The 27411-nt window shown below is 42.1% G+C and overlaps 1 protein-coding gene across 2 annotated transcripts in view; it reads right to left on the reverse strand.

Annotated features, from left to right (window-relative positions):
- BMP1 (bone morphogenetic protein 1) overlaps nt 1–27411 on the reverse strand; it is a 199930-nt gene that overhangs the window by 36308 nt on the left and 136211 nt on the right. For both annotated transcript variants that reach the window (XM_087969608.1, XM_087969609.1), the window contains exons 7-11: nt 18263–18387; nt 7765–7880; nt 3766–3868; nt 1324–1440; nt 189–334 (exon numbers count right to left, since the gene is read on the reverse strand). In XM_087969608.1, the coding sequence (XP_087825734.1) occupies nt 189–334; nt 1324–1440; nt 3766–3868; nt 7765–7880; nt 18263–18387 (607 nt within the window). The remainder of the gene's footprint in view (nt 1–188; nt 335–1323; nt 1441–3765; nt 3869–7764; nt 7881–18262; nt 18388–27411) is intronic.

Genomic DNA, 27411 nt, shown 5'->3' on the forward strand with positions numbered 1-27411 from the left:
AACCCAGGTTTCTGGCTCCATCTTATGGCCATTTGAGAAACCACACCCAATTACACTTTTAGGATTCTCTTAAAGAGATAGTATTAAAACGTCTATCCTGGCTTATATATTTCCAACCCAAATAACTGTTAGGTGACTTATATTCCTAACAACATATACTAAAATACTGCGGGAATTTCTTCTGATACCTCAAAGGACAGGAAGTTGAGCCCGACGTGGTATCCTTCCGAAACAGTAATCTTCCAAGTACACAATTTATTGGGTCGATAGTCATCAGGGTAGTTGGGAGACTGGATATGCCCCTTGTCTTTCTTCATGTCTCCTCCACAGATGGCTGGAAGAAAAATATTGATCGCATTGATAGCTTTTCCAGCGAGAGTGAAAGGCAAATTACACCAAGGTGTCTTTCCTTATTTTAGCCCCACAAAATTGACTCCTTTAGGCAGGTTGGGCTAAAAGAAACTTGACTGAAGAAGCAAAGAAACCAAAGTCGTTTAGGGCAGGGGTCTCCAACCTTGGCAACTTTAAGACTTGTGGACTTCAACTCCCAGAATTCCTCAGCCAGCTGAAGTCCCTAAGTCTTAAAGTCACCAAGGTTGGAGACCCCTGATCTAAGAAGCATCAAAATTAAGTGGAAGTTGAATCTAAGACTTCCTGGCCCAAATCCAACCCTTTAATCACATCTATATATATAAAAGTGAAAGACCACTCATGCATCATCACAAAATCTCCAGAACTGTAAAGCCTACAAACTTGAAATTTGGCACGTATGTTCCTCTTGGCTTCTATAAAGAATCTATTAGGAGCGAACATGTTGGCACGACCTGCTTGAAGCCAATTCTGAGACACGTAATTCACTGTCACCCTTGACCCTGGTTTCCCTCCACCCCTTTGGGTGCATCATAATTCATATTCTCCAACAAAACATGTTCATAGCCAAGAGTCATCAATCACGTTCTCCGATTAGAGATCTGCATGACAGAAACTCCTGCCGCTTAGTTACAATCTTTGCAAGATATGAATGGAATGTACTTTCGGTTCCAAACTGCTGCAATACTCTTTCAAATTTCCTCCCCCCTCCCACTTCTGTTTGTGGCAACCCTAAAACAGGCATAGAAATGTTTTATGACTTGACAATTCACTTAACAACTCTCTTGCTTATCAACAGAAATGTTGGGTTTAATTGTGGTCATAAGTCAAGGAACTACCTGTATTTATTTCAATCTATGACCAACTGGCACCTAAATATGTTATTCTTTGATCTTCTGTTTCTGTTTTTTTGTGCCCCAAATGATTTGGACTAAAAAAAGGAAAATATTCTACCTTCATAGACGGCAAAGAACCCTTTGCCAACCCAGTTACTGCTGCTGAGGAATTCGATCCAAAGACGGCTGTCGGTAGAGATAATTGAGTCCGGAAGTTTATTTCCACAGAATCTACCTAGAGAAAATAACACATACACACATACATCACTGACGTGGGTTATTACGATTTATTATTTTACAGCAAAGTATAGATTGAAGAATGGCATGTATTTTTATTCTGATCAGCAAACTTCTTCCTCCCCTGATAAATTTTCCTGTGAGTGGAATCTTGGAAGCAGGATTATTTCTCCACCTCTGAAAAGGTAAAGGATATTTCCAAGCCTGTTTGAATATTAGTAGCTCGGGTTGGTAGTTAGGCTGTTGCAAACTTTACGTGCTTTATAGTTCGAAAATAATAATAATAAAGTTACTGCTCCAGAATGTCCCCAAGTTGTGTGTTTTTTTCAAGAGGCGACTGGACTTTCTTGTTTTTCTTTGAAGATGTTTCACTTCTCATCCAAGAAGCTTCTTCCGCTCGAACTGGATGGTGGGAGAATGGAAGGATTTATGGTTCTTGCAGACAAAAAACTTAAACAAAAAACAAAAACAAAGAAAAACCAGAAAGTCCATGACCTGGAGGACTGACAATCTCCACAGATATTTAGCGAAGTCAATCTGTAAGCACCAGTGGTGGGATTAAATTTTTTTTTACTACCGGTTCTGTGGGCGTGGCTTGGTGGGCATGGTATGGCTTGGTGGGCGTGACAGGGGAAGGATACTGCAAAATCCCCATTCCCTCCCCACTGCACTAACCTGCTTTCCAGTTCCGTTCTCCTGTGCAGGGCAACCAAAGAAGACCAGCCAATCAGCTGGGACTCGGGAGGCAGAGAATTGATGGGGGCGGAGCCAATCAGAGGTGGTATTTGCCGGTTCTCTGAACTCAAAATTTCTGCTACTGGTTCTCCAGAACTGGTCAGAACCAGCTGAATACCACCTCTAGTAAGCACCCAGGAAGGTTTTTCAGAGGTGTCTATGGAGGTTTTCCATCATCCAGGTCATGGTTGCCCCAAAGGTGCTTTTTTCAAGAGACAACTGGACTTTCTTGTTGTTCTTTGAAGATGTTTTGCTTCTCATCCAAGAAGTTTCTTCAATTCTAAAGGTGAATGGTGGGGAATACAGTGATTTATACTCCTTGCAGACTGCTGGTCATTTCCATTCTGCAGTATAAATCCTTCCATTCTTCACTATCCAGTCAGAGCTGAAGAAGCTTCTTGGATGAGAAGCAAAACGTCTTCAAAAGAAAAAACAGAAAGTCAAATTGCCTCTTGAAAAAAAAAAACCTTTGGGACATCCAAGACCTGGATGATGGAGGATCTCCATGGACCAAGCCTCCAGAATGATCTTGACAATATTATCCATCAGGACTTGGACAAATTCAAGAATAAAGACAGCAAAAAGGAACTGTCTTGATGAAGTATCGTGAAAAGAGGGTTTGGTTGTCAAAACTATACCAATTGATAATGCAAGTACGATACGGTTCAGAACAGTGGTCTCCCAACTTTTTTGGCTTGGCGAACAGGACGAGCATGGTTTCGTGCATGCGTGAGCCACTTTTGCAAGTGCAGCTTTGTGTACACATGCGTGCATGAATGTGCTCACCCACATCTCAGCCCAGTTCCAAATAGGCTGCAGCCCAGCACCGGGTCATGGATGGGGAGTTGGGGACCCTAAGTTTAAACAACAACAGTTAAGGCTCAGAAAAAGAAAACCAAGTTAAGGAGCAAAACTAGGTTAAATACAATTTTCAGATCCAGAGGAAATTGCATCTGAATGAGGCACTGAATGCTTCTTAGTTCAGGTATATGAGTCATTCAATCTTATCTAGGTTATCTCAGTCCAGATGACTGTAAAGGAAGTCAGTCTAACTCTGAGAAGTAAAAATGAGGAGTATTTAGGGAATGATTGCAGGACAGAGATGTGTAAACATCTAAGAGTAGATTTACCTACCTTTATTTTTTATCTTTTAATGACCCCATTATCCATTTCAGGGTAGAGTGAATGGAGCTGAGTATTTACTGGCCAGATGCCCTTCCTATCGCCAATGCAGAGTTCGCGGCTGATATTTACTCATGCCCAGAGAGAGAAATATCTGCTGCTGCCTAGGATTGAACTCACAGCCTCCTGATTATGAGATGAAAGCTCCACCTCTAGGCCACTGCACCACATTTACCTACCTTTATTACTATGGTATATTTCAACCAATGAGGAAGTATTTAATGCCTCCAATCCCTACTGCTCCCCCAAAACGTTTGTAAGCCATGAAATAAACAAAACAAAACACGCACACGCAAATCACAGCTGGGTTTTACAAAGGGGAAGGAAGTCAATCAATCAGCCTGGGAGATGTTCCTCAATGAGATCTGGCCACATGCACAACCGCCAAGACATTCTCGCCGATTACCTCGCAGGGGAGCTTTCTTCCAGAATCCGTCTCTCACCTCCACGTAGTCATACCAACATAGCCGGCTGCGGTACAGATCCAGGGTTGTAAAGTTCAGAATGATCTGAAAAGCAAGCAGAGACCACACCACCCTGAGCAGGAAGTAGGTCCTAAATAGTACTTTGGCATACTCTACATATTTCTTCTTTGTTTCACGAGTTACCATTTTGAGGAACATCAACTACCTTTTGTCAAGCCCCAGAGAAATCATGAGATCAAGATAGTTAAAATGGGTATAAAGATTTATTGCAAGCTTAAGCAGCCTACAAGAATCTGAACTACTGACAGTCAAAGCAATTTGGCGGTAGATAAGGAATTCAAGGAGGGGATAGACTTAGATTTTGTGTGGACACGAAGGGACCCATGACTGATGATGCATTTGACCCTTCCCTTGGGCTCAGCCTGGTCATCTCTTATACCCTTAACAGCCTGTTTTCCAAGTCCTAAATGGCATTCCTCTTCTATGCTAAAATGTAGTAAGTGCAGGCAGTTCTTGACTTACAACAATAATGGAGCCTGCCCATCATAGACATAAATCATGATGACACACTTAACAACTCATAAAACATTCCTATGCCTGTTTTAGTAGTTGCCATAAAAAGTGGGGGGGAGAGGAAGGAAATCTGGAAGAGCAGTTGAAAGCGAAAGTACATTCCAACTCTTATCTTTAAAAGATTGTAACTAAAATACCAGAGCTTTTCCTCCCGTGAACATGCTCAATTGGAGAGTCTGATTTATGAGACACCCAGGGAGGAGGGGGAAAACAGGATCACAGGGGACTGTAAATTATGTATGCTAGAGTTGGTTTCATACAGGGCGATGCCAGTATGTCACCTCTAATAGACCCTTTGCAGCTTTTTGAAGTTTGGCTCGAGAATCATGATTTAATTAGAGCTATTGCTGGAATCCTGACACTGTGTTACTAACTTAACAACTGTAGTGATTCACTTCAAAACTGTGGCTTGAGGTTGTAAAATGGGGCAAAATTCATTGGGGCAAATTCACTGTCTCACTTTGGCAACAGAGATTAGGAGCTCAACTGTGGTTGTAAATCTAGGACTACCTGCATGTTCTTTTGTTATGTGTGGAAAACAAGCTGACTGGAGATATGCCTGAACCAGACTGCCCAGCTGTGCCAAACTAGCGGCAATTTAGACTCTGTAATCTTAAAAATGGCCCCAAATCTCTCAGCTAGATTCTGAATTTTCCAGACATGAAGGCTTGGATGCTTTTCCAGAAAGGATACTCTTTCCCAAGCCAGAGAAAATAGAGATAATCCCATTTAATTACATTACAGCATCGCATGAGATAGTAAATATGGCAAAAGAACCTACGCAGAGAAAAGATTAGTTACTGTCTGTAATCTTCATAAAGTACTGAAAGAATGCAATATACAGCATCTGTTATTTCTTTTCCTTACTCGAATTTGGAAAGGATGAGGTACATACACATCTTTGTAATGATGTGGGGGGGGGGTGGAATTAAAATCCCTAGGAAATATGCTAATGTAGATTTGAACTTTTCTTCCAATGGCAAACGGCTTCCCAATATTACAATAGGTTTATGTTCCAGGATGATGAACTGCCTCCATCTGTTTCTGTCTTTTTTTCCTGTGTTCTCAAAATAGGATGATGTGAAACCTGATACCGGAAGCAATATTAAAAATGGATTAAGAGAGGAAGGGCCTGGGATTAAGGGAAGCTGATGTCCTCCATATGCTTGCACAACTCCTGTCATTCCTCGCTATTTGCCATCCTGACTGGGGCTTTATGGGAGTTGAAGTGCAAAACATCTGTGGTACATCCAGATGCTTTTCTCTGCAGGAGCTTTTGGGAAAGAAAAAGAGGAGAATATGTGTCTCAAGTGACAGACCCAGTTTAAACTGTAGTTAGGTGATCTTAGGTTACATTGATTCATCTTTGAGATGGCTCTACAGATAACAGATAATCAGAGTTGGAAGGGACCTTGTAGGTCATCCAGTCCAACCTCCTGCCCAAGCGGGAGTCCCTACACCATTTCTGACAAATGGCAGTCCAATCTCTTCTTGACAGCCTCAAGTGAGGACGCTCCCACAACTTCTGAAGGCAAGCTGTTCAGTGGTGGGATTCAAATTTTTTTTACTACCGGTTCTGTGGGCGTGGCTTGGTGGGCGAGGCATGGGAAGGATACTGCAAAATCTCTATTCCCACCCCACCCCACTAACCTGCTTTCCAGCTCAGTTTTCCTGTGCAGGGCAACAAAAGGAGACCCAGCCGATCAGCTGGGATTCGGGAGGTGGAGAATAGATGGGGGTGGAGCCAGTCAGAGGTGGGATTTACCGGTTCTCCCAACTACTCAAAATTTCCGCTACCAGTTCTCCAGAATTGGTCAGAGCCTGCTGAATACCACCTCTGAATCTGTTCCATTGGTTGACTGTTCTCACTGTCAGAAAGTTTCTCCTTATTTCCAAGTTGAATCTCTCCTTGATCAGTTTCCTTCCATTATTCCTTGTCTGGCCTTTGGGTGTCTAGGAAAATAGCTTGGCCCCCTCCTCCTCTCTGTGGCAGCCCCTCAGATATTGGAAGATTGCTATCCCGTCAGCCCTGGTCCTTCTCTTCACTAGACTAGCCAGGCCCGGTTCCTGCAATCGTTCATCATATGTTTCAGCCTCCAGTCCCCTTCACTGAATAAGATTCAGAGCCCCAAACAACTAATTTTAATGTGTTTTTTCAAAGGGCTTTGTAACAATACTTTTGTCACTAGCCCACCTATGATTTCTGACTACTTCTTCCATTTTTTTGTTCCAAGAAAAATAATCTATTCAGGAGGAAAACGTAGAATAAGTTACATAAATTTAGCTTTTACAGGTAAGCCTTGACTTACAAACATTAATTGAGTGACTGTTAAAAGTTACAACGGCCCTCAAAAAAAGTCACTTATGACTGTTTTTCACTGTCACGACCTTGGTAGCATCCCCACGATCATGTGATCAAAATTCAGATGCTTGGCAACTGACTTGAACTTATGACGGTTGCAGTGTCCCAGGGGGTCATATGATCCCCTTTTGCAACCTTCTGACAAGCAAAGTCAATGGGGAAGCCAGTTTCACTTTACAACCGTGTTACTAACTTATCAACTGCAGTGATGCACTTAACAACTCTGGAAAGAAAGGTCGCAAAGTGGGACAAAACTCACTTAACAACTGTGTCACTTAGCAACAGAAATGTGGGTCGTAAGTAAAGGACTACCTGCTTCGCTTGGAAAAATCTGGTCGGATGCATTAATAGCGTCCAAAGGTAATAATTCCCAAGAGAAAGCATTACTGGCAAAGAAGAGGAAGGACAGCATTTTGTAAGATGGTTTGTATAATAACAGATAATAACAGATAATCAGAGTTGGAAGGGACCTTATAGGTCATCTAGTCCAACCCCCTGCCAAAGCGGGAGACCCTACACCATTTCTGACAAATGGCAGTCCAATCTCTTCTTGAAGGTCTCAAGTGATGGCGCTCCCACAACTTCCAAAGGCAACTTCTATTCCAGGGATTGATTGTTCTCACTGTCAGAAAGTTTCTCCTTTTTTCCAGGTTGAATCTCTCCTTGTTCAGTTTACATCCGTTATTCCTTGTCAGGCCTTTGGGTGCTTTGGAGAATAGCTTGACTCCTTACTCTTTGTGGCAGCCTCTCAAATATTGAAAGACCGCTATCATGTCTCTCCTGGTGCTTCTCTTTACTAGACTAGCCAAGCCCAGTTCCTGCAACTGTTCGTTGTATGTTTTAGTCTCTTGTCCCCTAATCATCTTGGTTGCTCTTCTCTGTACTTTTTCTAGAGTCTCAACATCTTTTTTATAGAGTGGTGACCAAAACTGGATGCAGTACTCTAGGTGTGGTCTTACTAGGGCTTTATAGAATGGTATTAGTACCTCACTTGATCTTGTATGATTCCATAAAATGAGGGCGGAGGTTTTAAACCAACATTTACCTTTTCCCCTGGCGTGACTGATATCCTCCAAATGCAATGCTTGTGAGAAGAATATCCATTGGGGAAGTCAGGTGAGGAGAAATTCCCTTGACTGTCTTGCAGTGTTTCTCCACAAGCTGGAGGAGAAAATAAAAAATAAAATAAAATGGAAACACAAAAATAAATATACATAAATAAAAGGAGTAATAAAAAGAAGACACTGCCTGAATTTAGGGTCCTGTTGCGGCCTGTCAGCCACCGGCCCCTCCAACAGCTGAATCAGATGAGGAGAGAGAGAGAGAGAGAGAGAGAGGGAGGGAGGGAGGGAGGGAGAGGGAGGGAGAGAGATCGAGATCAGATGGAGAGTCAACAGCCCCCAGGTCTGGAAGTGGCTGATGAGGAAGAAGAGGAACAGCTGGGTCCAGTGCTTGACGCGCTGCTGCGAGAAGCCAGAGGAGAGGAGAACAGTGGAAATCTATGGGCCGGTCCTTGGGATGGAAGAGCCACCACTGCTAGTGAAGCCTTTATCTGGGGATAAAAGGCAGGGAGCAGAGATGAATAGATGTGACAGACAACTATTCATCTTATGGATGGATGGACTTGTTAGCCTGCGATGAGAGAGAAACTTTTTGCTCCTAATAACGGAATCATTGATTCAACTACAGAGGGTTTGTCGTGTTTGGGGAACTGTGTCAGAATAGATGCCCCAAAAATGTATTCCTAAAGTGATCCAAGGGATTCTAATTTCAGGAATCGAGCAAGCTGTTTTCAGAGTTCAGGCATTGCCAGATTGTTATGGGGAGGGGGGTGAAATAAGCATGTCCTTCTCTAGAGTATTCCCTGTCCATTTGGTGGTATAATCAGTTAGAAAGCTAGGTGTGAATGATGACCACGTGCACAAGGCTTTGTAACCAGGTTTGTAGACAAACGCCCTTTCCCCAATGAAAAACCCTGCCAAAGTAACACAATTTCCACGACAAGAAGCACACAGCCTTGCAAAAGGCACACTTTAGGTAAATAGTTCAGTTTTATAGATATTAAGTTTGCAAGATATTTTTTCCTTCTCAGGGACGGGATCAACGAATTATGACCAGCTTTCCTGTTCCTCCCATCCTCTAGTTTCTGAGATTTGTCCAGGCATGGGTGACATACTTCAATTTCCATCCTATCTTTGCCATTGGGGATTGAGAAAGAAGAGCACGCATTCTCACAACACTGGTTCCTACATCATCCTGCTTAAGGTACCTTATGTAGAGGGGGATTACAGAATGGCCCTATTCTTCCTCCAATGAACTGCATCAGCTACTTATTTCTTATCTCTTGTTTGGCTCCTGAAATTGGCTCTCATTTGAGATAAGACCCCCCCCCCAATCCTTCCCCAAAGTATCTACAGCTTGTTTCTGCAGCTGTGAAAGTAACTATGGGAACCAAGCAGATGCCATGTTGCCACAGTAACAGAAGTCGAACATGGTCAGCGCAAATCTTACAAGATTTTTCATGTTGCCACGTTCTTCCTTTTACATCAAAACACCAGGGGGGGGGGGTGTTCCAGATTCTTCTGAGAAATAGACCTTCTTTCTTTTTCCCTTTTTTACCCCAGACATGCCCCAATCCTACCCAGGTTTTTAACAGCGCCACATGGCACGAATGCCATGGCCCATGATGGCACCAATACAAGAGCACACGACAGATACAAACTCAATGTTAACCGCTCCAAACTTGATTGCAGAAAGCACAACTTCAGCAACAGAATGGTCAATGCGTGGAATGCACCACCTGACTGTGTTGTTACATCCTCTAACCCCCACCTCTTTAACCTCAAATTATCCACTATTGACCTCACCCCACTTCTAAGAGGTCTGTCCTATTGTCCCCTTTTACTCGTACCTATTTCCTGTATTCATACTCATGTTAATTCTTATACCTATTATGTTGTAAGCATTTGACAAATCAAATAAATAAAATAAAAAATTAAATCAAATAAACCAATCAAAACTCCCATTCCTTGCAAACTCCCATCTAGACATAGGAGTTCAACTCCTTGAATTTTAAATGTGTTTTAGTTTTTAATCTGAATTAATTTTAATGGGGAGAAAAGCCAAGCTTTACATTTAGGCAGGAAAAAAAAAAAATCAAAGGTATAAGCACAGATTAGGCGAGACCTGTCTCAAAAACAGAAACTTTGAGAGGGACCTTGGAGTCTTAGTGGACGATCACTTGAATATGAGCCAGCCGTGTGCAGCCGCTGCCAAAAAAGCTAATACAGTTCTGGGTTGTATAAGCAGAGGCATAGAATCAAAATCACATGAAGTATTCGTGCTGCTTTACAAAAACCCTAGTAAGACCACACCTGGAATACTGCAACCAATTTTGGTCATTATACTACAAAAAATATGTTGAGATCTTGGGAAAAGTTCAGAGAAAAGCAACTAAGATGATCAAAGGCCTGGAAACTAAAACATTTGAAGAACGGCTGCAGGATTTGGGTTTGGCTAGTCTAGAGAAAAGAAGACATGATAGGAGTATTCCAGTATTTGAGGGGCTGCCACAAAGAAGACAGGGTCTAATTATCCTCCAAAGCACCTGAGGGCAGGACAAGAAATAATGGATGGAAACTAATCAGAGATGCAACCTGGAATTAAGGAGAAATTTCCTAACAGTGAAGACAATTAACCAGTGGAACAACTTGCCTTCAGAAATCGTAGGTGCTCCATCACTGAAGGTTTTAAGAGACTAGACAGCCACTTGTCTGAGATGATATATAATCTCCTGCTTGAGCAGGGGGCTGGACTAGAAGACCTCCAAGGTCCCTTCCAGCTCTATTCTATTCCAATTCCTTCTACCTCCTCCTATCATCTCATTGTTAGGTTCAAAATTTTATTAGTTTATCGAAGCATAAAATAGAAAAAATATAAAGAAAAATGAAAATAAAGGTAAAATTAGGAGAGGAAAAGGAGAGGAAAGAAAAGTGTAAGGTAGAGCAGGGGTCCCCAACCACCGGGCCCCGGACCGGTACCGGTCTGTGGATCATTTTGTACCGGGCCACCTATTTTGCTTGGGTGCCGCCATCTTGTTTCGACGGCGCTTGAGAAAGTGCTTCCGGGTGAGCTTGTCGGTCATCAGTTGGAAAGCGGCGTTTGGGTGCTGAAGGAATCCTCGCGCCTTAGTTTCATCGAGGGGGGGGGGCGGCTTCAAACGAAGAGCCGTCCCGATGGCGGTGGAGTCTCGCGTTACTCAGGAGGAGATTAAGAAAGAGCCCGAAAAGCCCATCGACAAAGGTACAAAGGAGGAGTTGAAGGTGGCGGGGAGAAGCGGAAGACGGCTGGCTGGCCAGTCGCTCGGCTCGCCTTGCCTTGGTCGTGCGTGCTGATGCCGGTACCGGTCCGTGGATTATTTTCTACATTTTGTACTGGGCCGTGGTACAAAAAAGGTTGGGGGCCACTGGGGTAGAGGACAAAGGGGGAAAAAAAGCTTTGACTTCTTACTCCTTTTGGTGCAGTAGAATAAGGTGAAAAATGAAACTTTAACTTTTTACTTTTATATAGTAATATATACTAGCCATTTTATACCACCAAACCTAGCTAATCAGCAAAACCCCAAATCAACATTTCATCTGACTTATTATTAGGGACCAGTATAGTTTTTCTGCTAAGTATTATCTGGAAGGAACAAGACCCTCCTGTGGCAAGGTGTGATTAGAAGTTGATTTTGTATGTATATTTGACTTAGTGTTGGTTTCTGACTACAAAAGATACTAGAGAAAAGTCAATGGAATTCAAGGAGGGCTAGACTTGGATCACTTGTGGCAACTTAACAATTCCAGGCTGATAACTTTCTTAACTCCGCCTCTAGGTTCTGCCTTTTCTCCTATAAATACATTCTAGAGATGAAATTTTGGGTCTCCTTTATGACTCCTTTTTTAAAAAAAAACTTGATTAGAGCAAGTTGAAAGAATGACTTTATCCTAATTAGAAAACCTGACTTTTAATCTTTAACCCAGTCTGAGACAATGTACTTATGTAAAGCGCTATTCTTTTAAAAACTGTCCTAGACTGATTTATGATTTTCATTGAAATACTGTTATACAGACTTTTAAATATGAAAGCTGTTGATTTCTTGGGAAAACATGTTTCAAATTATATCTTGCTCTACAGCTGATCTTTGGATTTGTTTGTTTTTTATTGCCTGGGTAATTGAAAGTCTCTTATGCCCAGGCCATTAGAAAACGTCTGGGAATTCAGGAGAATTTTATGTAAATTCTCCCAAATGGGCTTGGGAAATGTCTAAGAGAAACAAGGATTTGACTCATGCCTCTGACCACATTTCCATGACAAATGGCATATCGACTGACTGTGCATTCTTGGACTTTGAACTAACATGTGGAAGTATAAAACAATGGACTATGAGTTATTCGTATCTCACTCTGACATGTTAAAACCAACCCACATTTTCTCAATCAAGGCCAAAGGGTCACTCTCTCAGCTAAGATTCCCAAACATCAGATGCCACTTATGTTGGCTAGAGCAGTGGTCGCCAACTAGTGGGCCGGGGACCACTGGTGGTCCATGAGAAAATGTTGGTCGTCCACAGAGAAAAGTCACCCCCAAGCACCCTTCCAAAGCAATTAATCCAGGCTGCGCGGGAACACAAGGTTGCGCTGCGCACATGGCCTGTGGGAACACAAGGCTTGCGTTGCTTGCATTGCGAACAACATGAGGTAGTGAGGGGAGGAGGGAAAGGGTGGAGGGGGGAACTTGCCCCATGTGCCCCACGTACCTCGCCTGGCCACTGGGCTGTTTCTTTCTGCTTCTTTCTTCTGCTTTTGGCTGCAATGCAAGGAAAGCAGCAAAAGTCTTTCTTTCTCTCCCCCAAACTCAGCCAGAAATGAGTCTTTGGGACCCTGCAAGGCATCCTGCTCCAAGAGGCTGTGCCTGCACAACAAGTCTCACAAAGACTTATTTCGGACGGAGTTTGGGGGAGAGAAAGAAAGACTTCTGCAGCTTCTGCTGCTTTCCTTGCATGAAGCCAAAAGTCTCTCTCCCCGCCCCCTGAGAATGGAGCTGGAGATGGTATCCTGCAATCCCAAATAAAGAAAGAAAAATGGAGTGGGGAATTTTCCTGCAGACTTTTGGGGGGATTTTTCCAGGGTCTCTGGTCCGTGGGATTTAAAATTATGATTTTTGTGGTCCCTGAGGTCCAAAAGGTTGGCGACCCCTGGTCTAGAGCATAACAGCAGAAAAGTGATAGATTTTGTAATCAATAAAGTGTAACAACTCCATTTCATAGCCACAGAGCTGGCTCCGTGCATCTCAAAGAACAAACAATTATTTTAATTTGTAGAAAAATGGAATCTCTTTCCAAGCTTCTGTGTTAAAATGACTTTTTAGATCCATAGCCAAATAATACTGGATTATATCTGACAAAACTGGACAAAATGTTCTGGCCACAGCAATTCTTATGATACACCAAAGAAACTGTATTATTTCAGAACACTTCTTGGCTTATCGATATGGCCATGATTTACGTAAAGTTTACAGATTATAGAAATAAATCCCATCATTAATTTGGGGGATCTGCTGCTCTCACCTACGATGGTGGCCATCAACCTTAGTGTTGAACTTATGACAGTTGCAGTGTTCCAGAGTCATATGATCCTCTTTTGTGACCTTTCGACAAGCAAAATCAATGAGGAACCCAGATTCACTTAACAACCTGATTATTTAACTTGACAACTGTACTGATCCAATTAACAACTGTGGCAAGAAAGGGTGTAAGATGGGGCAAAACTCATTTAACAACCGTCTTGCTTAGCAACAGAAATTTTATGCTCAACTTTGGTCATAAGTCGGGGACAATTGGTAATGCATTGCACAAAGTCATCAGTGAATCAGCCTCGGATGCCATTTTTGACTTAGAAGCTTCAAGTCTGCCACATTCAGTGCCTGGGAATTTGGGAGGGGGGATTTCACAGTGAGGTAGAAGATTAGACACAATAACATCCTTTCTCAGAGAGTCAAGGATATGTTGCCCTGCACCTAGAGGGGAGTTACTGGGGCAATGTCTCCAATTGGGACAAAGATTTGATTGGGCCATGTGATGGACAGATGGGTGCAGGGGATGAATCTTTGATTCTCTTTTCGGAAGGGGAAAACCTGGGACTCTCAGATTTGGGTTTTCCTAGATGTGCCAATAGGATAACTCTAATAAAATGGAACTTTAAGGAACTGCTTGTTTTGGGAGTTTATTGGGTTGGAGTTGGATAGTTGGAACACTGACATAATGCTTTAATAGCCCTGACTCCAAACTAGCTCCTTCTTTCACTTGCAGTTAGCACAGGTCCCATCTCTTTCCTCATCTTTCTTCCCTCTTCTTCGTTATTGGCTCAATCACCCGTTTGAAGAATTTCCTGCAGGAAACGCTGCATTCCTTACTAGCAAAACAACCCTTTTCTGTTTGTAAACGTCAGTCCTCTCCACGGAAACAGACACCCAGCAGGGGATGGATGCTGGAAAACTCCAAGCCAGATCAGGTCTTGGGAATCAAGCAGGAAGCAAAAGTTTCACACACTCCTCTGTCTTTGGCTCCCGATTCTTTGCCTTCTGTCCTGACATCTGTTCAGTTTCAAGAGCCAAAACTGGGGTGGACTGGACTGTCTCCGAAGACTGGGTGACGATCTGAGCTACCCATTCAGCCCCAAAGCCCTGCATTATGTCATGCTTGTATCCACTTGAAAAGGGAGAGGTAAAGATTGGAGCCTGGAGTGAAAACTTGGGGGATTGTAAGATACAGCGGAAGGATGGAAACATTCTGGGGTTAGCTAGTTACACACAGGCTGACATCTATAGTCTGAAGGAAACAAATCTTCTACCACGGTAACTCTCCAAGGAGCAGACAGGACACTGTAGTGTACAAGTCAATGGTTTAGTCCCGTGATGGCGAATCTATGGCATGCGTGCCACAGGTGGCATGCAGAGCCATTTGTGTGGGCACATGAGCCCCAGCCAAACTTACCTGCATTGCGCATGCGCACGCCTCCCAGCTGATTTTTTTGCCCGCTTGAGGCCATTTTCGCCCTCCTGGAGGCTCGAGGGAAGCCTCTGCAGCCTTAGGAGGTCAAAAAATGGGCCCGTTTCGGCACTTCCAGTATTTCCGAAAGGCCTGTTTTTCGGCCTCCAGAGGCTGCAGAGGCTTCCCTCGAGCCTCCAGGAGGGCGAAAATGGCCTCAAGCGGGCAAAAAAATCAGCTGGGAGGCGCAGTGTACAGTGCAGGTAAGGGGGTGGGGCAGGGGTGTTGCGTGCACATGCGCAGGGGAGGCGGGGCGCATTGCATTGTGGGTGCGAGCACGCATGCCCTTTCAGCACGCCACAACAAAAAGGTTCACCATCACTGGTTTAGTCTAAAGAAGAGAGGGCTGTGGGGAGACAGGATAGCAGACTTCTAAGGACTCCCAGTAGGGGGAACGACGGCTCAGTGGTTAAAGATACTGAGCTTGTCTGCTAGAAAGCTGTCAGCTCTGGTTCAAGACCCAAGCACCACTTAATGGGGTGAGCTCCCCTCCCTGCTCCAGCTCCTGCCCACCAAGCAGTTGGAAAGCATGCAAATGCAAGTAGATAAAAAGTACCACTTTGGTGGAAAGGTTACAATGATCCATGCACCTCAGTGTATAGTCATGCTGGCCACATGACCACGGAAGCATCTTCAGATTATGCTGGCTCCCTTGGCTAAGAAATAGAGATGAGTACCACTCCCTAAAGTCAGACACAACTGGGCAGGGGAAACTTATACCTTTACTTTTTGAAGGCTATCAGAGAAAGAGGGTATGAATTTAGCTTGCACAACTGTGATGACCCAGAGTGTAACACAAACGTAACAAAATCCAAAATGTAAATAAGTGTCTTTTAATGCCTCCAACTTGGCCCCACGGTTCAATGATTCTCCGAGATAAAACATATTCAAAAATAGTCTTCAAAAGAAAGCAATACAGTCTGAACTTAATGAGCAGATAGAAGTGAAATAAAAACCTAAAACAAACTACAATGAAGGAATGTCCACAATGGACCAGGATAAGTAATTACCAACTTCAAGGAGATAACAAGGCACAGTCTGTTGGAAGCACGTCAACCAAGATAACGTCAGCCCAAAATAAAACACGCTTTGCTTCTGGCAACGCTGTGTTTTAACTGTCTCTCTTATATACTATTCTCCCCAACTGCAACCAATGAGGGGGATCATGGCCGCTTCCTCTCTCGCAAGCCAACTTGTTGCCTTCTCTGTTCCTCCCTGCGTGTCCTAAGATGCAGAGGGGAGGGGCTGGTTCTTCCTCTGACTGCCCAGCCAGCTTCTGCCCTTCCCCAGCTCCTCCACAACCTCCGGAGCCCCACCTCCATTCCCTGTGAGCTGTTCCTCCTCTCCCTCAGAGTCCGTCTCTACCAAGGGCATGACAACAACATCCAACGACAAGAATCATGGGGCGGAAGCTTTACCGAGAGCTCCAAACTCATAGGTGTTCCATCACAGAAGGTTTTCCAACGGTTGGAAAACCATGCATGTGGGATGCTCTGAGTAATGCTGCCAAGGACATAAGGTTGGAATGGAAGACTACCAAGATACCTTCCAAAGTCCCAAAGGTGCTTTTTTCAAGAGGCAACTGGATTTTCTGCTTTTTCTTTGAAGATATTTCACTTCTCATCCAAAGAGCTTCTTCAGCTCTGACTGGATGGAAGGGAATGGAAGCCATTTTCAGCCATCTTCAGCTCTGACCATTCAGTCAGAGCAAAAGAAGCTCCCTGGATGAGAAGTGAAACATCTTCAAAAGAAAAACTAGAAAGTCCAGTTACCTCTTGAAAAAAGCACTTCTGGAACAACAATGACCAGGATGACGGAGAATCCATAGACATCCCTTCCAAAGCTACAATTTTATGGATGATTATAAGTAGTTGGAGAAATATTTGAAGTGGATAAAAGTATAGCATGAAATACTTTACCCTAACCAAGAAGAAATTTAATTATAGATTTAGTGGTGATACCGTTAGAAACAAAAAAAAAAAAGCAGAAGACTAGGAAATGCAGGCATGAAAAGGGAGTAAGGAGTAGGGGAGAAATTAGTACTACAGATAGTCCTTGGCATTATGTTCCAGTCAAGCTGATTAGCATGAGGATGATAGGTTGAGGTTTTCTCTTTGCCTAACGTCCCACTGGGGTAATACTAAATTTTAACATGATTTAACATGCAGAAAAAACAATTACTACCCACCTGCCTTCAATCGAGGACCTGTATACTGCACAAGTCAAAAAGAGGGCTGTGAAAATATTTACAGACCCCTCACATCCCAGACATAAACTGTTTCAACTCCTACCCTCAAAACGACGTTACAGAGCCCTGCACACCAGAACAACTAGACACAAGGATGGTTTTTCCCCAAACACCATCACTCTGTTAAACAAATAATTCCCTCAACACTGTCCAACTATTTACAAAGCCTGCACTACTATTACTATTAATCTTCTCATCACTCCTTATCACCCATCTCCTCCCACTTGTGACTGTATGACTGTAGCTTTGTCGCTTGTATCCTTGCGATTTATATTGACTGTTTTCTAGTATGATTTGATTGCTTCTTGTACCCTATGACTATCATTAAGCGTTGTACCTGATGATTCTTGACTCTTGACAAATGTATCTTTTCTTTTATGTACACTGAGAGCATTTGCATCAAGACAAATTCCTTGTGTGTCCAATCACACTTGGCCAATAAAGAATGCTATTCTATTCTATTCTATTCTATTCTATTCTATTCTATTCTATTCTATTCTATTCTATTCTATTCTATTCTATTCTATTCTACTCTACTCTACTCTACTCTATTGACTAAGTCTGCATTACTATCACTATTAATCTTCTCATCGCTCCTATCATCCATTCCCTCCCACTTATGACTGTATGTCTGTAACTTTGTGCCTTGTATCTTTACGATTTATAATGACTGTTTCCTAGTATGATTTGATTGCCTATTTGTACCCTATGACTATGTTAAGTGTTCTACCTTATGATTCTTGACGAATGTATCTTTTCTTTTTATGTACCCTGAGAGCATATGCACCAAGACAAATTCCTTGTGTGTCTAATCACACTTGATCAATAAAGAATTCATTCATTCATTCATTCATTCATTCACTGGGGTCAAATTGGAATGTTTTGTAGGTTCAAGGCCTAACTAGATGCTCTTGTTCTATGGTGTGAGTTTAAAGCATCAGCAGAAAGGATGAGAGATACCGAAGAAAGACTTAGGAAAGGGGTATGGAAAGAAGTTGTGGTCCCAAACTAAAGGCTCTGTATAACCATTTAATTTCCCCTTCACTACCTTATTTTCTAAGAAAAATAAAACAGAGATGGACTGGTGAGAACTTTTGCAATGAAAACTTAAAATTAGTTCCATAGAAACTTAAGATTAAAAACAGAAGCTTTACCCAGAAGCACTTCTAGATTCTTCTTTTGTAAGGTGCAACCCACCATACTTACTAGGGCATTTGTAGAGTTTGCGTGCCTGGGCAATATCTCCTTTGCTCAGCCGGGTCCTCTGTCCAATGGAGGGCTGCATCCCATTCACATTATATTTGGGAAGAATGGTATCCAGGAAGATCCCCCTGAAAAGACACAAAGGAGAATATGCTCAGCTTTCAGCTGCTTTGCACAGGCACAACCAAAAGCCTTGGCTCATAAAATAACTAGTGACTGGGAGTCAGCCATCTGGAAAAAAAATAGATTGGTTATTTTGCAAAAGAGAAAGTAACTGTGATGATGGCTGTCATAAACCTAGGCTTACATGCATCCACGCTTTTTTACTTATCCCTTTTTCCATTGAATAGATATCCTTTGTACGGGTGTCCGTTTAGACTGGAAAGTTATTCATGCTCTGCTTTAGATAAATCCCACATTTCAATCAACATGGAAGTCTTGATGTCATTCTCCTATACAGGCATTAACATTGATGGAAGGTGGAGTTCTATCAAACTGTTACTGTCAAGGATTTCCGAAGGATTTTGAAATAAGAAAGCAAAAGAATGATTAAGGAAATATAAAGAATTTAGCTCAAGTATTTCTGGTTATGTACAAGTTGTCTTGAAACTGGATCAATTACAAACAAAAAACAAAAAACCAAACAAACACACAATGTAGGCCAGCATGTTCAATATCTTTCTAATGACCTACTGTCTCTCTAGAAGATTCTGATGGAGTTCATTCATTATAATTGTCTCTCTGGAGAGCAAGAGGAACAGAAATCCTTGGCAATCACAGAAATATTAGTAGATCCTTAACTTATAGATTGTAGAGCACTGAGTTCTGCAATTGTGTTATTAGCAGGCCATCTAATCTTTTATATTGCTGTGACTACTACTCTTCCATAGATGGAGATGAGAGCTGAAATGAAGACTAACAGAAAAGATGGATAGTGGGATCAGAATAGAATAGAATAACAGAGTTGGAAGGGATCTTGGAGGTCTTCTAGTCCGACCCCCTGCTTAGGCAAGAAACCCTATTTCAGACTAATGGTTGTCCAATCTCTTCTTTAAAACTCCCAGTGTTGGAGAATTCACAACCTCTGGAGGCAAGTTGTTCCACTGGTTAATTGTTCTCACGGTCAGGAATTTCTCCTTAGTTCTAGGTTGCTTCTCTCCTTGATTATTTTCCATCCACTGCTTCTTGTCCTGCCTTCTGGTGCTTTGGAGAATGGCTTGACTCCCTCTTCTTTGTGGCAGCCCCTGAGATATTGGAACACTGTTATCATGTCTCCTCTAGTCCTTCTTTTCATCAGACTAGGCATACCCAGTTCCTGCAACCGTTCTTTATATGTTACCATCATTAGCTATTTCTGTAGTAGATCAATTCCAAGTTGGGTGCATCTAAAAGTTGTGGGCATCGTTCACTTAGGTCTTGATTCCTGTTCTTGGCCACATCACACTCACTGATTCCTTCTCCCAAGTTTCCATGTAATTCTTAAACTGGTTGCCCTTATGAAGGATTCCAACTTGGCTGCAAGAACATAGGATGAGTTACTAAAAACAGACATGGATGCCCTTGTAATTAGAAAGGCACAAGGGCATAAATCCAGGAACCTCACCACAGGAAAGGAATTGCCCACACAAGACCTTGCAAGCAGTTTAAGCTCTTGCACGAGCTCTAAAGTAGTTCTGACTTCACAGGACTAGTTGGTTTAATCCAAGAATATCTGGTTATGCACAAGTTGACTTGAAATCGGAACAATTTTTCTTTCCCTTGCAACCTGTAGCTTATGGATGGACTATTTCCTATTGATAGAAACTCTTACCTACTCTGCTTTTGGAGTCAAAGAGATTACTAACCTTCTGTTTCCACAGCAATGTATAAGTGACCCTTACTTAAAAATCATGACTGGGACTTCATACTCCATTGTTAAGTGCTACAACCATTAAACAAGACTCATGTGCCCACAATAGAGCTATGACCTCACATCTCTCAGAGTTAAAGCGAATCTCCTGTGGTTGTTAGCACATTTAGTCCCATGCCGTGAATGGCAGTAACATTCTGTCATGTCTACACAATGCACTAGACTCTGAATTGAAGGCTTAGGGGAATGAAAATATGAAGAGAAAGGAGGTGAAACATCCAATCAAAAGCACACAATTCTCTAAGGAATGGAAGGTTAAAGCTTTCTATTTCATAAGCTAACATGAAAAATATTTTGCTTCTTCTGCCTCCTAGTTGGATGTGTCTACTAAAATTAAGTCTATGCTTGACACTTTTGGCTGTCTGAATCAGAAGGTTTGTTGCCCAGTTGCCTGGATTCTTTGGTTGGGTCTAGGATAACTCACCATGGCCAACTCATTGTGAGACAACTTTCTGCAGGACAATTCAACACAGTATTCATCGTTTTATTGAGTTACCTTTATTAGTAGTGGCCATGTTTTTGTTGAAGTTACTGTAACACTTATATTTCTGAATTGACTTTCTTCGTTTTATTTTTTTTGGCCATGGTTCCATTGAACTTAATTGAACTTTTGTATTTTTTGAATTGTCCTGTGGCAAACTGGCCACAGCAAGTTGGCTGTGGTAAGTTGTTCCAGTCCATCTTTTGTCATAGTCCCTAGCTTGTAAACCTAAAGATCCATGGTTGTTTTTCCCAACTTACTCCACAAAAACCCATATGCTCTGCATATCCTGGACATAAATTATTTCAACTTCTACCCTCAAAATGATGTTACACTAGAACAACTAGACACAAGGACAGTTTTTTCCCCAAATGCCATCACTCTGCTAAATAACTGACTCCCACAACACTGTCAAATTGCTTAGTAAGACTGTCTTCCTATTATTCTTCTCATCCTTCCTATTACCTATCTCCTTTTCTACTTATGACTATAACTTTGTTGCTTGCATCTTTATACGATTTATATTGTTTTATTTAGTTTACTAGTATGATATATGTTGGTTGCATTATTTAGTATCCTATGACTATCACTAAGTGTTGTATCTCATGATTCATGATGAATGCATTTATGACTATGATCATGATTTATCACTTATAGCTTTTATGTACACTGAGAGCTTATGCACCACAGATAAATCCCTTGTGTGTCAAATCACATCTGGCCAATAAAGAATTCTATTCTTTTCTATTCTGTTCTGTTCTGTTCTGTTCTGTTCTGTTCCGTTCCGTTCCGTTCCGTTCCGTTCCATTCCATTCCATTCCATTCCATTCTATTCTATTCTTCTATTCCTATTCTATTCCTACTACTATTCCATATTCTATTCTATTCTATTCTATTCTATTCTATTCTATTCTATTCTATTCTATTCTATTCCTATTCCTATTCCATATTCTATTCTATTCCTATTCTATATTCTATATTCTATATTCTTTATTCTATATTCTATATTCTATATTCTATATTCTATATTCTATTCCTATTTCATATCCTATCCTATCCTATCTTTTGAATTATATAACTTTGCCGAATTTGCTGGTGAGATTTTTATAAACCAGAATCCATCTTCTCAATCGTGGTGACATTGACACTCTCTGTTTCTTTACAGCAGGTCAGACAATGGGAGACTCAGCAGTTGGTATCAGGCTGATGTGGTTCTGCTGAAAAGGTCAGACGAGAAAGTAGAGGCTTGTGAGAAATCCTGGATTTCTCTTACAGTGTGTGAAACCATCCATTTTGAAAGTTGTGACAATTTTCTCCTACAGCTGAGACTGCACGGAATTCAACTCAAGGAATTTACCCGAGTAAAGAATAATTTGAATCACAACAGAAGCCATTAGCGGTGGAAAAACTAACAGCTGCTAATATCAACCTTTGTGTCGAGAACAATTTGGAACAAATGGAAATCTGTGATAATAGCAGTAATTTCCTACGTGTGTCTTCACTGAAGCGCTTAATAGATGCTTGAACCTTTTCTGAAATCTCTTCTATAGACCTGCAGAAAATATGACCCACGGTAAAGCCGGGAATAGAGATTTGCAGATTCTTTCTCAAAGCTGCCAGGAAAAAAAAAATGGGTCAGCTGGTCTAGACCGAAGAGTCAAAACTTAAAGATTTTGATTGCAGAAACAGCAGGAGAAAGTTTAGGCTATAATTTCATGGAACTTTAAATTGTGAAAAATAATGTAGGGAAATGCATTTTTAAAAAAACCCCAACCTTTAACACAGAAATAGTGTTGCAATTAGCAGTAATATAAAAGCATTATCATTGCCTTATTTTGTATGAGGAAGGGGAGTGATATGAGATGGGAGAAGTCCAAAGATGGAAACCTCAGGTCAGACTGGCCTGAGGAAATGAACAGAAATTAGGAAGTAAAAGGAAGCTTAGAAGAAATAAGGTGAGGTGAGGTAGGATAGGATAAAGTAAGGTAGGATAGGATAGGATGAGTCAAGATAACCTTTGTTATCACTTTTTTCTGTAAACACACTGGCACACAAAAAATGAAATTACGATGCCTGCTCTCAAGACAATAAATATATAACACACACACACACACACACACACACACACTAATCACAGTCCATTTTGAAAATAAAACAGAAAAAAAGATTCGATAGTTAACAAGGTTGATACTATATGATATAAGGCTATTACAGAATTTAGTTGTTCTGCTTCAGATTCCACAAAGGCAAGAATTTGGCTTTTCTGAAAAGTGGCCTCCTGCATCTTATGGGACTGTACAAATTTATCCTTTTTAATGAAAACTGCCCAGTTGATTCCTGAAACAGATGTGCTGTTTCATCTTGTCATAGAATAAACTCAGGATGTATCTCCGATTTATTATCTTCCGCCCCAGGAATTTTTAAAACAATGTTTTGCTTGTCTCTTGTAGCTATAGGATTCTTGACTAGCAATCTATTATTGCAGTTTAGCCTAGTCAAGGAGCAGTTGAAAAGTGTGGTTTAAGATGTAAAAATGGAGTTCCTAATACTAGAAAAAGGAGAACATTTGTTAAAATAAATAATGTGATTAAGTTCTAAGGCCTATGAAGAATTTACAGTAGTAGGTCAAGATTACCACTGAGAAGAAAGAATTAAAGATACGTTTCTGAGCATTGTGTACCTCTTTCTTAACCAATGCATAAAATCTCATTACTTAATCAATGGAATCTTTGTCCCAAAGGTGCTTTTTCAGAAGGCAAATGGAGTTTCTTGTTGTTTTTTTGAAGACGTTTCGCTTCTCAACCAAGAAGCTTCTTCAGCTCTGACAGGATAGTGGGGAATGGAAGGATTTGTACTCCTTGGAGACAGCTGGTCGTTTACTTCTTTTTGGAGGGTTGTTGAGGCCACTTGGCGGTTTATCTGTGTCCTCAGGGTCATTTGAGCAGTGCAAATTGCTCCTCTAGTCTGCAGTTTTTCCTCTGGAAATCCGTTCTTCCTCCCACACCATCCAAAGGGTGCTTATCCCAATTTTATGGCTAAAAGTCTGTAGAGATTCTCAGTCCTCCGGTCGTGGTTGTCCCAAAGGTGCTTATTCTGGAGGCAACTGGACTTCTCACTTTCGCTCCTCATCCAAGAAGCTTCTTCAGCTCTGACTGGATGGTGGGGAATGGAAGGATTTACAGTAAATTCCTTGCAGACAGCTGGTCATTTGCATCCTTTTAGAGGGTTGTTGAGGCCACCTGGCGGTTTATCTGTGTCCTCAGGGCCACCTGAGTGGTGCAAATGGTTCCTGCAATTTTTCCTCTGGAAATGTGTTCCACACCATTCAAAAGGTGTTCACCCCAAACTGTATAGCTAAAAGTCTGTAACTATTCTCAGTCCTCCAGATGGTTCCCAAAGGTGTTTTTTCAGGAGGCAACTGGACTTTCTGTTTTTTTTTTTTTCTTTTCAAGACGTTTCGCTTCTCATCCAAGAAGCTTCTTCAGCTCTGACAGAATAGTGGGGAATGGAAGGATTTGTATTTCGTGCAGACAGCTGGTCATTTGAGCACCACTCAGGTAGCCCTGGGGACACAGATAAACCTCCAAGTGCTTCAATGACCCTCTAAAAAGGATGCAAATGACCAGCTGCCTGCAAGGAATATAAATCCTTCCATTCCCCACCATCCAGTCAGAGCTGAAGAAGCTTCTTGGATGAGAAGCGAAATGTCTTCAAAAGAAAAAAACCAGAAAGTCCAGTTGCCTCCTGAAAAAAAAACACCTTTGGGACAACCTGGATGACTGAGAACCTCTACAGGCAATGGAATCTTTGTTGTCCACTGTTCCCAATTTAACAGTGGAACAAAGAAGAAAGATTATTTAGGATGTATTCTCTGGTGCCTACAGTTTTGATCCTTCTGCAGTGAATGATTTCTCAGGATTTTTTTTTCCTGGTCTGGTATACTCATTGTTACACTTTCCTCTATTTGGCAAAGAATCCAAACTAGCAACTGAAACAGATTAGTTGAAGCATTAAAATTCCCTAGAGGCAGAAAGGAAAGCCTGATTGAGGGAGGTTACCCTCAACATCACCCAAAATGCTGGGAGTCATCCTGGACAGAACCTATTTCTTCTTCCTGCTCTTCTCTAAACAAACTGTCTAGCAAACACGATGATAGCATCTTAGAGGTAATGTCATCCGCATACAGAAACGTGGACGAAAGCTTTTCTGTAAATCTTGGAATCCGAGTCATGAAACAGCTACGTGTCTGTTTGCAAGACTAACAGCTGGGTTTTTAATTTCCTAAGCAAGTTTAAAAACTGCCAGGCTTGTTCTTGGAAGACGCTCATAAAATTGGTGGGGTTGAGTAACGCTCTTCAGAAAAACACTGGAAGATCTGGGAAGGCCGAGACATGGATTCTCCAAACCATGCAACTCGGAGCCATCTTGGTTTTCCCTTGAAGGCATTTAGCTTCTCAAACTGAACTGAAGCAGCTTCTTGGAAAAGAAGCTAAACGTCTCCCATGAAATACAAATAAAATAGAATGGAATAAAAAAACTTCATTGACACTTTAAATGTACACTAACCAGCCTACATTAAAATGAAATTTCATTGCATTCAGCTCTCAAAAGATAACCATTATGCGTACACAGACACACACATACACACATATATGACAAAGAAAAACATCACAGTCTAATTTGAATGTATACATATGCATGGCAGGGGGGAAAGGAATCCTGCGAGTTTACCAGATGGGTGGCATAAGGAACAAAGCTGTTACAGAATCTCATAGTCTTGCTATAGATCTGTGCTGGTAAATCTATGGCACGTGTGACAGAAGTGGCACACTGAGCCACTTCTGCCAGCACGTGAGAACTCACCTGGAAGAGCCCCATTGCGCATGCGTGCATGCGCCGCTGCCACCCGACAGCTGATTGTCAGGTATCTGGTGCGCATGCATGGGGGTGTGTGGAGATGTGCGGGAGACATGTGTGCATGCACAGGGGTGGGATTCAAATTTTTTAACAACTGGTTCTGTGGGCGTGGTTTAGGTGGTGGGCGTGGCTTGGTGGTCATGTGACTGGGTGGACATGGCTTGGTGGTCATGTTATTGGCTGGGTGTGGCCAACTCAATATCACTCACATCGAGGCACGTATCTCCTCGCCTGGCCTCTCATGACTGTGGGGATGCTGCAACAGTCGTAAGTGTGAAAAATGGTCATAAGTCACTTTTTTCAGTGCCATTGTAACTTTGAATGGTCATTCCACACAAGCAAAGTAACTTCCTGCCTTCCTTACAGGATTAGGCCAGGAATTTATTCTAACAACCAGTTCTCCAAACTGCTTAGAATGTTAACAAGCGGTTCTAGAAAATAGGTGCGAACTGGTGGAATCCCACCCCTGCGCATGCAGAGATGCTCAGCATGTGTGGGGGATTGCCCGTGCATGCACAATGGATGGCGCATGGGGGTGACCGTGCACGCATGTGCAGATGCACAGTGCACAGGGGGTGATGACACGTGCATGCGCAGATGCATGGTGTGTGGCAGGGAAATTGCATGCATGTGCAGGGATGCGCAGCGCATGGTGGGGGAATCGCATGTGCAGACGCATGGCGCACAGTGGGGGTGATTGCGTGCATGTGCAGGGGGTGTGGTGGGGCCAGCACACATTGCCTTCTGGGTGCTGGCACACAAGCGCAAGCACTGGAGCACGGGCACAATTATTGGCACGGGAGCCGAAAAAGGTTAGCCACCACTGTATAGATACTTTGAAACCTCCCCCCCAGAGGGGAACAACAGAAATAGACCATGTAGTGGGTTTGTGGGGGTTTCTAACAATACTTCGAGCTCTAAGTAAAGAACACTTATAAGCAGTATCCTGAATAACGGGAAGCGAGCTTCCTATAATCTTCTCCACTGTCCTCACCACTCTCTGTAGGGACTTTCTATCTGAGGCACTGCTACCATCAAACCAAACAGTGATGCAGTTTTTTAAAACATTCTCGACCGTACCTCTGTAAAAAATGGCACAGGACAGGAGGAGAAAGATGTGCTCTCCTCATCCGATGTAAAAAATGCAAACAAAATGCACATTCTTTTTTTGAAAAGGCACCTTGGGGACTTTCTGTACATATGTTGCAATACTAAATAATACCAGAGTAGCTCAAAAAAGGACCAGAAAAAAAAAAAAGCATAACATCAGGATTTAACAAATGTAGGGTGGAGGTTATGGAACATATTGGCAAAAGATTTCCCTGTAATGATTGGTGCCTCAAGATCCATAACAATGGCATTCTCAAAACAGAGGCCAGTATCACTTCATCTCACACCATTTCAGCTCAACCATATTTGACATGGTTCCTAAGCTTTGGAATAAACCTCAAATTAATCCTAAATTACTAGGAGTTGCTGAATAGCCTCCAGAAGAGATTATACAACAAGAAGCAGCAAGAACGGTTGGTGCCTGAAGGCCATTGCAGTAGTTAAACGAAGAGCTGAAACTTTTGTCTCCCAACCCAGATTCCTGGAAACCAACAGCTAAAATTTGAGTCAGAGAAAGATGGAAGGGCACTATAGAAATGATCTTCTGACAACTAGGTCACAGATTCCTAAACCAGATTGATGTGACTTGGAAAGTTCACTCCCTCTATTACTCAAGAGAAGATAATGCTGCAACTTTAATTAGAAATAACCAACTATCTTAGGTAGCTCCCAATTCATAAGCCTGAAGTTTTTGGAAGCTGGTACATCAAACTGAGCAAAACACCATGGCCAGAG

The sequence above is a fragment of the Notechis scutatus genome, chromosome 7 (assembly GCF_049901735.1).
Source record: "Notechis scutatus isolate UNSWTSFEM ecotype Mainland chromosome 7, rNotScu1.2, whole genome shotgun sequence".
NCBI classification, from domain to species: Eukaryota; Metazoa; Chordata; class Lepidosauria; order Squamata; family Elapidae; genus Notechis; species Notechis scutatus.